The sequence below is a fragment of the Grampus griseus genome (genome assembly GCF_964374135.1).
Source record: "Grampus griseus genome assembly, chromosome: 9".
Classification (NCBI taxonomy): Eukaryota; Metazoa; Chordata; class Mammalia; order Artiodactyla; family Delphinidae; genus Grampus; species Grampus griseus.
Window position 1 is genome coordinate 72,370,430 of NC_139003.1, and position 16,356 is coordinate 72,386,785.

A 16,356-nucleotide genomic window follows, 5' to 3' on the forward strand; every position below is an offset into this window, starting at 1 on the left:
CTTTGGCCGTCAGAGGAGGTGCTTCTCGCGGAGATCGCGGGACCAGCCGTGCGGAGCTGGGAGGGCCGCGGGGGCCCTGAAATGCCGAGCTGTGCTCAGGCCGCCGTACCTGCATCGTTTGCTCCGAGCCGCGGGGTCCGCCTGCCGGGCCTGCTGGAAACGTCCTAGCAACACTTGGCACTTCGCGCCCGGGAGCGCGAGCGCGCATCCGGTTAGCAGCCAGGCGGCGGGCGCGGTGCAGTGCGGGCTGCTTTGCATTATGTGCCGCTCGGCCCTGGCTTTTTTTACTGCCACATTAGTCTGCCTGCAAAACTGCAGGCCAGGTCCTGCCCCATTCCTCCGGGCGGCCTGGGTGTTTTCAGTTGTTCTTGGACTGGGCCAAAGTGGTAAGTTGTTTTGTTTTCTTTTGTTTTCTTCCCTTCCTCAAAGGTCTTGGGCTGTCACGAAGAGCATCCCGGCCAGGTAAGCGGCCCGGTGACAGCCTCCATCTGCAGAGAACTTCAGAAGGGTGGGTGTGTGGCGCCGTTCTCCGTTGCAGGTGGCTCGAGGGAGGCCAGGTGTCAAGCGTTTCCTCCCTAGAGGGACAGCAATAACTGATTACCTGAGGAGACCCTGTGTATTGCTGAGGGAGGCAGTAATAGCATGGAAGTTTGGGAGGGTGGTGGGCCGTATTTACAGAAGCCCGTTTAGGGGTTCTGCCCCGTCCTTGAAGGCATCCTCCTTGAAAGCATCCTCCTTGAAGGCATCCTTGAAGATGCTCCCCATCTTTCTAGTATGTGGGTCCACTAACCCCTAGCTTGCATTTGATTCAAGCCTGAGGATAAATTGGTATAATGAGAGTGAGCGTTCTGTTTTTGAGTCCATGAAAGAAAAGGATAGCTGCACACAAGTTTCCTCTACCATAGTGCTCAGCTTGAATGACTTAAACATATATGAAGAATATTCTTGCTTTAAGTCACTGTTTTTTCAGCTCAAGAAACAATTCCTAGCTAACTCATCCCTCAGTGAGATCAATCCTTGAGACCGAGACCCTGAGACAGAACCCGAGAGCAGGATTGACACCTTTCAGTCCAGGCAAGCCACTTTTGTCAGAACTACCTGATTTGGAGAGGATACTTCTTTATATAGGATATTGTCCCCTCATTTTACAAATCACAAAGAGAAGCTCAAGTCAAATAGTGTATGAAAAGGTGCTTTGGCACTTGTGAATTAGATGCAAATTTAAGGTGGCAGTACTGGATTGTTAGCAAACAGTAAGACATAAAGTAAGTGATAATAATAATCATGAATTTAGGATGAGTTCTTATTGGTATTAAATGTACGCCAAATATTTATTTTTGCCAATGCAATGATTATTGCCATACTTTTTGGAACACGTTTACTTTATCTGTGTTTGGTCATTGAGACTTAAATTCTATTAGAGCCTTTCTCTGGCCTCTCCTGTTGAAGGAGAGTTGTAATTGTTCTGTATACTAAAATGTTCTCCTATGCTTTGAATTGATGAGCCAAATTTCTGCCTGAAGCTAATTAAAACCATCAAGTCATAACCTTATAAATAAGGGTTTATAATGGAAACATGCTAGCTTCACTTATTGGTTGCATACACAGCTGTCTAATATTGGTTTCCAAAGAAGATTTATCCAACTGTGTGAAATGAGAGCAGTTAGAGTTAATTTTTATCTTGTGGCTCTTTTTTGGCTTATAAGTTGATTTCAAAATAAGTGAAACTTAAGGCAAAGGAAAAAGTAACATTATCAATTATCGGTTAAGTGACACCACTGAGCATAACTCCATCCTGTGTCAATAAGTGACAAAGTATTTTTCTGGATTTAGTAAATACATACACACGCACATACACTAGTAAGATGACCAAAACTCGTGTCAACAGAGTATATTTTGTTCCCAATACTTAGGCAAAAGAAAAAGTGCTACTTGCCCCCAGATTTTGCTAGTAATTGTGAGTTTTTAAAAAATATTCATTGTGTTTGTAAAGATTAGTCAAGTTCTCGTGTAATAGCATTGTATTTCCATCCAGTGACTGTAGCTGATTTGAAGCAAATATTATGAATGAGCTCTCTTGCACCTGCAGTTGTGAAAAGGGAATGCTTATCTGAAATCAGAACAAGGCATCCTTTTCCTAGTCTCTGTCAATATACAAAGATTTCTGATGTATACTGGTTTGCACTGCAGTTAAAAACATGCAAAAAATTTAAATTATTGCCAGTACAACTCAGAAAATTAGAGATCAGCGTAAACTGTTGTACTTTTGTGATATAGTTACAAGTCTCAAATTATATGTCTTCACAGTACAAATTAGATGCTTAAAGCAGAATAGGAATTTAGGTATCACTTACAAAGGAAATCTTGTTCCCTTGCTCAGTAGTTTACACCAAGGAAATGTTGAGGGCAATAAAGCCACACAAAAGAAACCATAAACAGCACAACTTTGGGTTTAATTTTTGAAGTAGAATTTACAGGTCCCAAATACATAGTGGACTTTTAATAATGAATATATAGTGAGAAAGGGGGATGTTATTAATAAAATCTGAACATTATTCTGATCTAGAAAAAAAATTATTGGAGTTTGTTTTTCAACTTTCCTTGGTGGAAATTACCGACAATCAGAGAAACAGTAACACTATAAAATGGTTAATGAGTAACTGGAAAACACTAGAGAATACCTAATGGTTAATATTTGAAGAGCTAATGTACTAACACTGCTGTTTCTACATTTGCTAGTTTTGAAAGGCTAAAAATCTTTTTAACCTAAATTTTTATATAGCAACATAAGAGTGACAAATTTCAGAAACTACCATTTCTTTTTGGAAAGTGGTAACTATTGCGCTGAAATTTCACCTTCTGTGCATAATCAACTATTTATTCTTTTACATAACAATCAACTGGATTAGCATTGTTTTATAAGTGTAGTATATTACCTCAGAACATGTTTTATAGAATAAGTTTCAGAATTCTTTATGCTTACCTAAAGTGAGAGGATATTTAAGAGAACCAACGCTTCATTTTTAAAAATCCAGTTTTCCAAATTATTTGCACAATAAGCATCCAAATTAATTCTATCTTAAAGCAACTGAGATACTTTCCGATAAAAAAGCTTGTACTGTATATGAAAAGGCTATGTTTGTGCTGTATATTTTCAAATCATACCAGCAAAGTAGGTGATATGATTTGAAAAATGACATAAAAATTCCTGTGCCCCTGAACAGTTCTTTCACCTGTTACCAAATTATCAAAATTTTCACCATTTAATGGATTTCTTTGGATTAAGCATGGTATTGACACTATGTTTCTTCTAATTTTTAACTTTATATTACGGACATTTTCAAACACACAGAGAAGAAGAAAGAATGGTGTAAGGAATCACCACAGACCCATCACCCAGCTTCATCAACTATCAACTGAAGCCCAACTTCTTTCATGTCTTCCCCCACGCATTTCATTTCCTTCCCCCAAGAAGACTATTTTGAAGCAAATGTCTCATATCATTTTGTCCTAAAATATATCAGTAAATCAAAATACTACTGGAGGAGAAGCACGCTTCATTAATTCCCATAACACGAATTTTTTTAGCTAAAATTTAGGGCCACAAGAACGTCCACTATCTTTAAAGGGAGGAATGCGGAAGTGAGGGAGGCAAGCAAAGGCAAAGACAGTTTCAAGTATTTGCTTCTCAGTGGTTCTATTATATAGCTCCATTAAAAATATTCTTTAAAAAGTATGCATGCATATGAAAAAGAAAAAATACAGACAAATGTAATTACTTTATTGAGTGGAATCACAGCAAGTATACCTTGTTTGAGTTTCAGTTTTAAGGAATGTTCCCCCTGTCTCTTGCACCATCAGTTTTCTCCTCTCTGCTAGATCATTTGCAGCATATGCATATCCATACATGCTGTAATAGCTCTCATCTTCTATTTCTGTCTCCTTTGTAGCAAAAATTCTTGAAAGAGTTGTCCATACTTGCTATCTCCAATTCTCCTCACCTTCTCTTTTAATCCATTGCTCAGGATTTCTTTACTATCCCTGAAGTTACACCACTCTGTTAAGATCAGTGACCTTCCTATTGTCAATCCGATGGTCAGTTCATTGTCTTCATCCTTCTTGACCTACCATCTGTCGGCGAGTTGACACTGTTGATCACTCCCACCTTTGAAACACTTCTTTCCTTGGCTTCCTGGACCCACATTCTCTTGGTTTAAGCTCCTTCTCCATCCCTGATGTTGGTTCTTTCTCATGTCCCAACCTCCAAATATAGGAGTGGCCCAGGATTCAGCCCTCAGATGTTCTCTTCTAGATATATACTGGTCTCAGGTGGACTGATCAGGTCTTGGGTATTAAATACCATTTCTATGCTGACAACTCCAGTCCTGCCCTCTCATCTCATCTCCAGAGGGTCTAGCAAACTGCCTATTCAACATCTCCACTGTATGTCTAAAGGCAAAGTTAACCCTAACATAGTCAAAACCAAACTTCCAATTTTCTCCCTCAGGTTTGCTCCTTTCACACACTTATTCATCTCAGTAAGCGATGTCAGTCTTCCAGTAGTTTGGGATAACACTTTGGCAGCACCCTTGATTTCTCTGTTTCTCCCACATTCCATGGTCAGTTCACCACCTCAATTGCCTAAAAAGCTGATTTTGCTGTGATTTTCTTTCGTCCACTCAGATTTGATAAAAGTTGAGTTGAATTAATACCATAACTTTTTTTTTTTTAAGTATAGGATATCTTCAAGTGGTAGAGCCATATATAGCACTCTGAAGAATAAGAGGACTGACCAGGTAGAAAAAGATCTTAGAATAATATTAACCAGCTGATATTTTTTTAAATGTATGTTTAAGTCTTAAAGATATATTATTTATTCATGAATATATATACCTATTAAGCTAATTAAGCCTTGATTGGACTGAAAACAAAATTAGTAACTTTAATAAAACAAGGAAAGTCAGAGGATATAGTTTAGAAGAGAAAGGGACACTATTGAATAGGATTTAATGTAGACAGTTAACAAGATAATCAGTTTTCAGTCCAATTTGATATTTTTATGAGACATAAGAAATAACATGATATAGCAACAGTATATTGCCTTTTCAATTTTCCTGTACTCCATTTTGAATGAACCTTCCTTGAAGCAAATAAAGTATTTGAGATAATCTGGTCTGTGTTTTTTAACAGCCTTTTCTGCCCCACCTGCTAAATTAGATTTATCCAGGTATAGTTTATGTTAAATTTTCACTTTGTTCACCACTCCTCTCCCCCAGGGCCATTCTATTGATCACTAGATGGATCTCAGAGGGTACAGTTTTTATCTAAAGTTCTTTAAACTTTAATAAATGGGGCCTGATATGAGACCATCCAGTTTTCTTAAAAAGTAATAAACTGTTTGCCTTGTGATATAGTCTTTCTCTTGTTTGTACTTATTAAGGAAAGATGCTCAAAGCATCCTCTTTGAAAGTGCCTGTTGTATAGCATTCTCAGTCATTTAAATGATGTCTTTTCACTGGTTTGATAGGTCTCAGTGATAGGTCTCAATGAGTAACTTATATAAAAATTATGTTATTTTTGATATTATTGAATCTTACCTTAACAAAGTGACATAAGGAAATAGTCTTTTTATATGTTCATTGAACGACCTGACAACATTCATAACCAATCCTGTATTGTTTATGCTCAGTCCTTCTTGGTCCTCAGAACTCTAGTCCCTGTTGCAGCCCAAGTCTACACATTTAGAGGAGTTTTGCCAGCATGAGGACTGTGAGGCCCTATGTATCTTCTCCAGTTATATATGAAATGTATTCTGTAAGCTATTTATTGATTATAAAAGAAGCCATAGAAAAAATATTTTATGCTTATGCATATTGCATTTTATTAAATTGAACAATTAAATACTGAGCTTCTTAAGTAGGTGACCTAACTGCTAATCTCTAAAAATGTAACTTTTCCAGTTGTATCCTAAAGATGTCATATAAGTATGGCTTCTATATGTAGTGGAAAGAAAGTGCAATGCTCATGTAATTTCACAAACAACTGGGTAGCTCTCTCTCTGTGCCATGCACTGATATAAATGATTTACCACATTAATTTAACCTTCATACTAACACTATGAGAGAGGTAGAATTGTTATTCCTGTTATAGAAATGAGGAAACTGAAGCACAGAGGAGATAAGTAACTCACTGAAAATCACCTAGCTAGTAAGTAGAAAAGATGGGATCTGAACTCGGTTATGCTGCGTCATACTTGATTTAAAAAGTTTCTAGATGTTGAAGTTATACATTCAGTGTGACTGTCAGATAGAGGACCTTCATGAGGAGGCCCATGGCATATTTGGAAAAAGGCCTTTCATTCATCCCCTTTCTTAATTGTTGGTGTGCAAAGGTGAATTGTGGTGGAAATCTGGGTGTTTCAGAGTTGTCCAGGAGGCAAGGAAACGATGGCCATAGGTAACATGCATGTGAGAGCACGGAAGCCTAGGAACAGAGTTTGGACCTCCTTCCCTGGAGATTGCTGGGCTATGCCATGTAATGCTGTTACCCTCACGGAGTAACTGCAGCGAGGAGGATAAAGATTTGTGAATCAGGGCATGGTGAAAACATACCTCCTGTGGAGGCAAATACTCTCAACCTCATATACACCTCACTATGGTTGTTTTCATATGGGAGTAAGAAAGGGCGAGAAGACATGTGGCCTTACGGGCATAAACTGGAGTGAAACTCTGCCTCCCACAGGATTTCCGATGTGTTACAAATGTGTTTGACTTGTGGTTATAAGAAAGGAAAAGAGAAAGACATTGAGCTACTAAGTAGCTGGTAACCAGTTCAGTCAGTGTTCAAAGGGACAAAATCATGGTACAAGGCATCACACCATTGATCAACATAGGGCTCAAAGCATTCCTAGCCATTTGGAGCCACTCTATTATATAGCTTGATACTCTATGTTGTTTAATATATTCATATTATTTTTTCTCCATGCATTTTTACAAAGTAAGTGTTTTTTTGGCTGTTAAATATTTACAGTGATTAGCCATAGCCGGTAGTCTACCAATATTGGTCATTTAGAGCATGGCATTTCCAGTATATGCCAGGCTCAAGGCGTCTACTGCTGTACTTTCTTCAGGCAGAAGTTTTTGCTCTGTTGTATGTGTGTGTGTGTGAATGATTTCAGTTTTATAACTATTTGACAGCAGTGGTTAGTTCACATCTATATGGACTGTCTATAGATTTCTGAAAGTGGTGACAGATTTATAGGTTATCCACATATAGAGCTTGTTTAGTGAATCTTCACCCTTGTTTCCCACATATGGATATGGTATAGGACATTCCTTATTCCTTTGGCTCAGACAGCTTTGTTAAACTTCGTGTCAATGTACACATCTGGAGTTCCCACCTCCTTCATGGCAAACTTCCAGATCTCTTTGAGTGTCCAAGGGCCATGCTTCTTTTAAGGCCTACTCCATATATGCACAGGTAAATGCTGATGGTTTATTCTCTGTTCATCACCTCATTGATGGAAGAATGGCCCTTTCTCCTCACCTCTCTTTTCCGTGGGAGCCATCCAAAGAGTGCAAGAGATTGTGACTCTTCGGGAAAGAGTTTAATGCTGAGACATCAAAGGCTCTATCTAAGCACTAAGAATACAGCAGAGAGCAAAACAAAGTCCCTGCTCTCATGATGCTTACATTCTAACTGAAGAAGACAAATACATGTATATATACATGTGTATATATGCATGATATATATGATATACAATTTATCACATGTGACATATATCATACATACACATGTGTATATATATATGTGTGTGTGTGTGTGTGTGTGTGAATATATATGGTAAAAAGAAGAAAAAATAAAGCAGAGTGAGGGAACTGACCTGAGAGGGACTGGACAGTCTACTATTATATACAGGATAATCAGAGTAGGTCATTCTAGTAAGATAACGTTAAATTTCTTAAATTTTTTTCTTTCTATGATACACGTCAGACATTTCACAATCTTTCCTATAGTTTAGCTCCTTCCTGAAAATGGGAGGCAAAAAGATACACTAGGATTTCTAAGCTGTTAGTAATAGGAGTTTTTTTCCCCTTTGCTATTAAAGGTCATCAAATTATCACTTATGGCTAGGAAGAAAAGAGGTGAAAGGTAGTGGGGGGGTGACAAGATGATAAATAAGTGGGTGATTCTAGGTAAGATGACTAAAGGAAAATGGAGATTTTTGTTTTTTAGCATCAACTCTGTCCATAATGGTTTCTCGAATCTATCTGCTCCTTTTAATACAATGCCAATAGAGTAGAGAAAGCCTGAAATAGTCTTCATTCCATGAGGCAAATCTTTTGGCAAAATCTATGAGTGTCCTAACCAGTCTCCATTATTTCAAACCTTTGTCCACACTTTACCTCCCTACTCAGAATCTTCATGGCTTCCATTGTCTTCAGGCTCCTCTGCATGGTATGCAAAGCCCTTCCAGAACATCCCATGCCTAACATTCTGGCTCCTCGTTCAAGTCCTGTCTCCACATCAACCTGTGACCTCCTTGAGAGGAGAAACTGTGCCTGTTGATTCCGCATTTTCAATACCTGGCATGCAATAGGCCCTAATAAATTATTTGAAGTAAATGACTCAGTGAATGAGGTGAGGATAATAGTGATCAGTTTTAAATTGGGCAGCTAAGCAAATAAGCCCTATTCAGCTCTAATCTTCACTAGAATTTGAACTTTAAGAAATACAGTTTTCTTTTGAATGTGAGTTCTACTATAAAAGGTTTAACACCATGAAAGGATGTTTGTTTCTGCATTCCCAGTCCACTCCAAAAAGCAGTCTCTTGACTTGATAGGCAAATCTTTAGCAAAGATCACAATAGAGACTTAGTTTTTTAATCTACTTTTTACAAATTTGTTTTGCTTTCAAATTTCTGTGATAATTATTTTCATTGTTTTTAATTAATATGAAAAGTAATCCTGATCCTTTACCCTCAGTGTGTATTTTAAAATTGATTTCTACTTAGATTATACAAACTGAAATTTGTAGTCATTTTAACCAAATACTAGAAAAAGTAATGAAAAAACAAGATATTCTAATCAATTTAGTCATTATACACTCAGATTTTCTTAAAGCATCTATAGCTTTGTGTCAGACACTGTTCTGGAGTTAAAAGAATAACAATAGTTAACATTTGTAAGGTATTTTCTCTATGCCAGACACACTCCTGTATATATGATAGGAAAATATATCCTTTAATGCCCACAACCCTCTGAGGTATGTACTCTGATAATTCACATTTTATAGGTAATCAAACTAGTTAAAGAGTCATTGAATAACTTCTTCAAGATCTCTTAGCTAATAAGTAATAGAACCAGAATTCAGACCTGCGTGGGTTTGACTCTGTATGCTCAACCTCACAACAGACTATCTTCCAGGGGTATCTTCCAGAGTCTCTATCCCGGGCCTTGGAGGGCCTTGCTCTGGCCCTCTCCACAGGCAAGGAATCCATGGGGCATGCCTGTCCAGAGTCTTCAATTCCCTTCTAGATCATCTTTAGAATTCTCTGCCCAAGCAGCCCCAACCTACTTTCTTTAGACTGTGCCACCCATATGCCAAGCCCGAGGAGAGGGGAAATAAATAGAGCTTGGGCATAAAGGCTGGAGTATCCATGCAGGTAAGTGATAGGCTATTTGCTTTGCAGAATAAACCTAGAAGTGAGAGAGAAGAGGGGCAGCTTGAGGGCTGGAGGAACAACATACACTGCAAAGTTCCCAACCAGAAATCTTAAGAATCTGAAATTCTAAATTCACACCTAGCCTTCTAGGGCACTATCAATGCGTGTTTATCAATGTAGGAAAACAGAACATATTTTACGTAATAGTTTCTTAGCCTGGGTTTTAACTGTTAAATATTTAATCCTGTTATGCCTGCAACGATTTGTATTCTTGCTCCTGTCCTAAAAAAAGTTAGGGACAGATTTGTCTAGTACATTAAATATTACTGGGGGGAGGGTGACAGACAATGAATGCACCATAGATCACTGAATAAAGAGAACTACTTTATGTCGAGGTGCTATTTGGTAAAGCTCTGAGATGTATACAGATTACACTAAATTCTATTTTCCTGAAAAACAGTGTCATACAGAGAGTCTAGTGTATACATTTTTTAATTTAGTTTTACTTTTTATTTCCCCTTATTGGTTTAAAACATGTCACAGAAAAGAACATTTTACTGACATGAATTAGCCAAATTCGGTTGAATTATTCAGCTGGCATATATTTAATATCTATAAGTAAATGAATGTGTGGAAAAAATACTGTCAGACTGCCTTTATGGACTAAAAGGACTATTTTCCAATTTAAATATCAGTCTTTTTTTTTTTCTTTTCCTACAATTCTTTTTTTTTTAATATCTTTATTGGAGTATAATAAATATCAGTCTTAATGTGACCTCCTTTCTGTTTTTACAGCAAGTAAATTACTCTAATTTACATATGAAAGAAAAATGTAATAAAAGTCAAAATGATTTCCATTGGGATTTTATAATTTAATTAAAACAGTCCTACATTTCAACAAAAGTACTAGGATCGATTCTTGCTAGGAAACTACTAATATTAAATAGATATATTAAAATTATCTTCTCTAACTTTAGGAAATTAGTTTAGGAAATACGAATAAGATCATTAAATTAAAATTGCAGTGTTAAATTATAGTGGTCTTATTGGATATATACTCTTAAGATGATTCTAAAGGACACTTTTATTTTCAATGCTGTTATTCAAAGTACTAGAAGTTCATATTTTAAAAAAGCATATAAAGTCTTAAAAAGTGATCTTTCATGCTGACCTTATCAATGAGCCAAACTATCATTACTATAGTTATTTTGAAGAGAGTTGTTACACTCTTTCCCAGGTGTTTTTGTTGTTTTAATCCACTGTTAACAGTTGTCAAAGATAGAGTCTGTTGCCATTCTAGATCAGTACTGGTACAGTTTGATTACTCTGGAGAATTGCCCCAAAAAATCACAGCACCCAGGTAGTACAGAGTGAGGAACGAGAGTAGCAACCAAAGGCTAATTCAAGCTAAAGTCCATGAGAGAGACTGAGTTTGGAAAGACTGGAAATGGGAAAGGCTGGTAATGAAGACAGGAGAATAGCAGATTAGAAATATGTCAGCTCTGAAGAAACGTGCCAAATATTTCTCATTACGTATGTGAGGTGTGCAGTAGCTTTTGGTCAGGGATGTTTTGATATTTTGGACCCAGCCTCCTTCTAGGATTGAAAGAGTTGATATGCCGATGGTAAAATACAGCCACAGTCAAGGTACTGTTGTTCCAAATATACATATGGTAACAGAGTCCTATCCTTGGAATTGAACCACAAACATTTTCCAAGGTACAAGCATGTTTCCTGATTTCAGTGGGGGCCGTATATTCAGTATAATTCCCTAGTAACTGTTGCAGGTACTAGGTAGGGAAAAGATCTTCAATCTTATAGAATGAGGGATGACTACTATGCTCTGAAGGAGCTTTAGAATATTATGAGTTCAAACAAAGAAAATAATTAAAAGAAAAATTCAAAATTCTACAGAACCTTAAGGAAGTACCTTACGGAGTGCCAGACTAGGCATTGTCTTTTTTAATTGCCTACTCAAGTCAGGCTTGGAGGTCAGGCTGGCTACGCCTAATGGTGTAAGGTATTCATTGATTGCAGTAAAACAAAGAATGCAGGAAAGTTTTGGGGTGTGCAGAAATTGCTGTAGAACTCGCTGTTCTAGTTGGAAACAAAGAACTCATTGTAGCAGAACTGAATTATTGGCTGAAAAATGACCTACCTGGTCTCTTTCTTAGTACAAGGCATACCTCCCAAGGTATCACTCTATTGTCTTTTGTGCATTTGGTTTGGATTTATATGGTGAATTGAAGACAACTGAACCATAATTTGCAAAAGAAAACCCTCAAGAAATGATACAAGAGGCTCAAGTTCCAAGAAAATTTATCTGGAAGATGATAACACTGAAAAACACACTCAAGAAGGGAGTCAGTTTCAGGCATCCTGAATTTTGGTTTAAAATGTCCCTTTTGATGAGTGTTTCAACCACAACCGTCTAGAAACAGAGCCCTAAGGTGAAGGACAATGTATATAATCATAGGGCCCAACCCCTGAGGTTGGTAATGGAAACACAAAGATTAAATGTTATTAGTACCAGTCTTTAGTTCAGAGGATATAACTTGTTTGATGCCTCTTGAAGACTTCACGGCCACACGATGCTTGGTGACATCTGATGGGACTAAGACGGGGTGTTAGAAGGGGTGAGGTGTCCTGAATAGGTACCTGTGCCCCAATGAAGACAGCATGACACAGCTGGAGAATAAAGCCCAGCACCCACTGTTAGGGAGCACATGTGTGTTAATATATATGTCCAGGGCCGACCCTTGGCTACTTGCAGGTCAGCATAGCATTGATGCCAGAAATCATTACTCTCTGAGGATAAGACTGCAGGCTAGATCATCTGGTGGTAGACTTACTGGGGTAGAAATCAACTTATGGGCATTATCAGAAGTCAGATATCAGGGCTTTTTGGACAAATCCTGCCTCTCAGAGATGTGTTTGATTTTGAAGTTAAAAAAAGACAAGTGCTGCTTCTGACTGAATTACTTGGCAGTGCAGAAATGTTTCGTCGGTTAGACCTATAACTGGATGTTACACCCCGCTTCCCCACAGGATAGACTTCTCAAATACTGCCCAGATGACATGGGTTTTTTCTCCTACACTGGGCACCTATCAATTCCTTTGGGTTTAATTTTTTTAAAACAGAAAAGCCCATGTACAGAACTTGGGTTTTCTTGGCCCTTTTACTAAATTACATACAGGCATACCTTGGAGATATTTTGGGTTTGATTCCAGAGCACTGCAATAAAGCAAATACTGCAAAAGCAAGTCACATGAAATTTTTCGTTTCCCAGTACATATAGAAGTTATGCTTACACTATACTGTAGACCATTAAGTATGCAAAACCATTATATCTAAAAAAAATAATGTACATACATTAATTAAAAATATTTTATTGCTGAAAAATGCTGTCATCTGAGCCTTCAGTGAGTCATTATCTTTTTGCTTGTGGAGGGTCTTGCCTGGATGTTGATGGCTGCTGACTGATCAGGATGGTGGTTGCTGAAGGTTGGGGTGGTTTTGGCAATTTCTTAAAATAAAACAACAATGAAGTTTGCTGCATCGATGGACTCTTCCTTTCACAAAGGATTTCTCTGTAGCATGCAATGCTGTTTGATCACATCTACCCACAGCAGAACTTCTTTCAAAACTGGAGTCAATCCTCTCAAACCCTGCTGCTGCTTTATCAACTAAGTTTACGTAATATTCTAAGTCCTTTGTCGTCATTTCAACAATCTTCACAGCATCTTCACCAGGAGTAGATTCCATCTCAAGAAACCACTTTCTTTGCTCATCTATGAGAAGCAACTCTTCATCTGTTAAAGTTTTATCATGAGACTGTAGCAATTCACTCACATCTTCAGGCTCCACTTCTAATTTTCTTGTTATTCCCACCACATCTGCAGTTATTCCTCCACTGAAGTCTTGAATCTCTCGAAGTGATTCATGAGGGTTGGAATTAACTTCTTCCACACTTCTGTTAATATTGATATTTTGACCTCTTCCCGTGAATCACAACTGTTCTTAATGGCATCTAGAATGGTTAATCCTTTCCAGAAGGTTTTCAATTGACTTTGCCCAGATCTTTCAGAGGAATCACTATCTATGGCAGCAATAGCCTTATGAAATGTACTTCTTAAATAAAACTCAAAAGTCAAACTTACTCCTTTATCCAGGGGCTGCAGAATGATCTTTTGTTAGCAGGCGTGAAAACAAATTAATCTTGTCCATCTCCATCAAAGCCCTTAGGTGATGAGGTGCATTGTCAGTGAGCAGTAATACTTTGAACAGAATCTTTTTTTCTGAGTAGCTGGTCTCAAAAGTGGGCTTAAAATATTCAGTAAACCATGTCATAAACGGATATGCTCTCATCCAGGCTTTGTTTTTCCATTTATAGAGTACAAGCAGAGTAGATTTAGCATAATTCTTAAGGGCCCTAGGATTTTCCGAATGGTAAATGAACATTGGCTTCAAGTAAAGTTACCAGCTGCATTAGCCCCTAACAAGAGAGTCAGCCTGCCCTCTGAAGCTTTGGAGCCAGGCATTGACTCTTCCTCTGTAGCTATGAAAGTCCTAGATGACATCTTCTTTCAATATAAGGCTATTCTGTCTACACTGAAAATGTGTTGTTTGGTGCAATCACCTTTATTTTAATTATCTTAGCTAGATCTTCTGGATAATTATCTGCAGCTTCTACATGAGCATTTGCTACTTCACCTTGTACTTTTACTTTATGGAGACTGTGTCTTCCCTTAAACCTCATGAACCAACCTCTGCTAGCTTCAAACTTTTCTTCTGCAGCCTCCTCACTTCTCTCAACCTTCACAGAACTGAAGAGAATTAGGGCCTTGCTCTGGATTGGGTTTAGGCTTAAGGGAATATTGTGGCTGGTTTAATCTTCTATCCAGACCACTAAAACTTTCTTCATATCAGCAGTAAGGCTGTTTTGCTTTCCTATCATTTGTGTGTTCACTGGAGCAGCACATTTGATTTCCTTCAAGAACTTTTCCTTTCCATTCACAACTTGGCTAACTGTTTGGCTCACGAGGCCTAGCTTTCGGCCTGTCTCAGCTTTCAACCTGCCTTTCTCACTAAGTTTGATCATTTTTAGCTTTTGATTTAAAGTGAGAGACATAGGACGCTTCCCTCACTTGGCTGCTTAGAGGCCACCACGTGGTTATTAACTGGCCTAATTTCAGTACTCTTGTGTTTCAAGGAATAGGGAGGCCCGAGGAGAGGGAGAGAGATGGAGAAACAGCATGTCAGTGGAGGAGTCAGAACACACTTAATATTTATTAAGTTTGTTGTCTTATATGGGCATGGTTCGTGGTGCCCCAAAACAATTACAATAATAACATCAAAGATCACTGATCACAGATCATAAGAAATATAATAATAATGAAAAAGTTTGTAATATTGTAAGAATTACCAAAATGCTGCACAGAGACATGAAGTGAACAAATACACTTGATGCAGGGTTATCACAAACGTGCAGTTTGCAAAAACACAGTAACTACAGAGCGCAATAAGATGAAGCACAATAAAATGAGGTAAGCCTGTAGATGCTTCTAGCTCTATGTTAAAGAATTCAAGCTCCAGAGTACTCCAGAATTGGGCCTTTGAGTTCTGTGGAGCTGCCATAGTGGCAAATGACCTACTAACTGGTCAATCCACTTTAGGATATTTCCTAGGGGTCTTTATTGACGAGCAGAGAACTAAAACACCCAGAAAAATCCCAAGAAATATGGAATTACCTAAAATTTGGAAGCCTACCTCTACAGCACAGTGGCACTCCTATATATGACTTACCTATGAGGAATTTGGGTTCCCAAGAACTTTACCCTTAATAGCACAAACTCACCTTTCCAAAGCTTTGAGGATGCTATACAGTAATTGGCCTAGGATAGTCTGAATTAGTTGGTTATACAAAGAAGGCTGTTGGATATTGCCCAGATATACAGTGGCCCCCTCCATCCAAAAGATCACAGGAGATACCACATGAACACTGGGAGACTGGCAGGGAATTCTAGAATCTGAGAAGACATTATCAATAATGTATATAACTTAATTTATATGTTAAAAATATATTTTGAAAAAGACCTTTCATTCATCTCCTTTTTCAACTGTTGGTGTGCAAAGGTGAAGTGTGGTGGGAATCTGGGTGTCTCAGGGTTGTTCAGGAGGCAAGTAATCAATGGCCACAGGTACACATGCATGTGAGAGCACAGAAGCCTAGGAACAGAGTTTGGAGTCAGGTTGTCATTTGTTTGGGAATAGAATACAATCTTCCAGGGAAGAAGGGGTAGATAAACTGACCTATCTCTGCACACTCAGTGGATCTGCAAAATGGGTCTGACAGGATAGAGAGGCACTCAAGAGCCTCAGTCATGGTGAGGAAACAGCTCCTATTTACCATTCAAAAATCATATTTGATTATGTATTTTAAAAGGCAGCTTGGGAGTCTTTAGCAGAAGCATAGAGGTTGAACTTGAAAGGGGTGGTTAAGTAACAGAAGACAAAAGGGATATAAGGGCCAAGGGGAAGCTGAGTAGAAAACAGAAGGGTTCAGAGATTAGACCTGGGGTGTTGTATGTTGGGGAATGATTTCATTTTTCTGAATGGGTTGCTGCTGTTTTGCCAACTTTAACTGATCCAGTTGAATGGGCTGACCCCCTGTAGCAACTTAACAGTACTG

The 16,356-nt window shown here is 38.2% G+C and overlaps 1 protein-coding gene across 1 annotated transcript in view; it reads left to right on the forward strand.

Annotated features, from left to right (window-relative positions):
* Positions 1 to 259: 259 nt before the first annotated feature.
* Positions 260 to 16,356, forward strand: part of ITGB8 (integrin subunit beta 8) — a gene marked incomplete at both ends in the record, with an annotated part of 90,319 nt that continues 74,222 nt past the window's right edge. The window contains one exon of the mRNA XM_082661875.1: positions 260 to 386. Coding sequence (XP_082518001.1) covers positions 260 to 386 — 127 coding nt within the window. The remainder of the gene's footprint in view (positions 387 to 16,356) is intronic.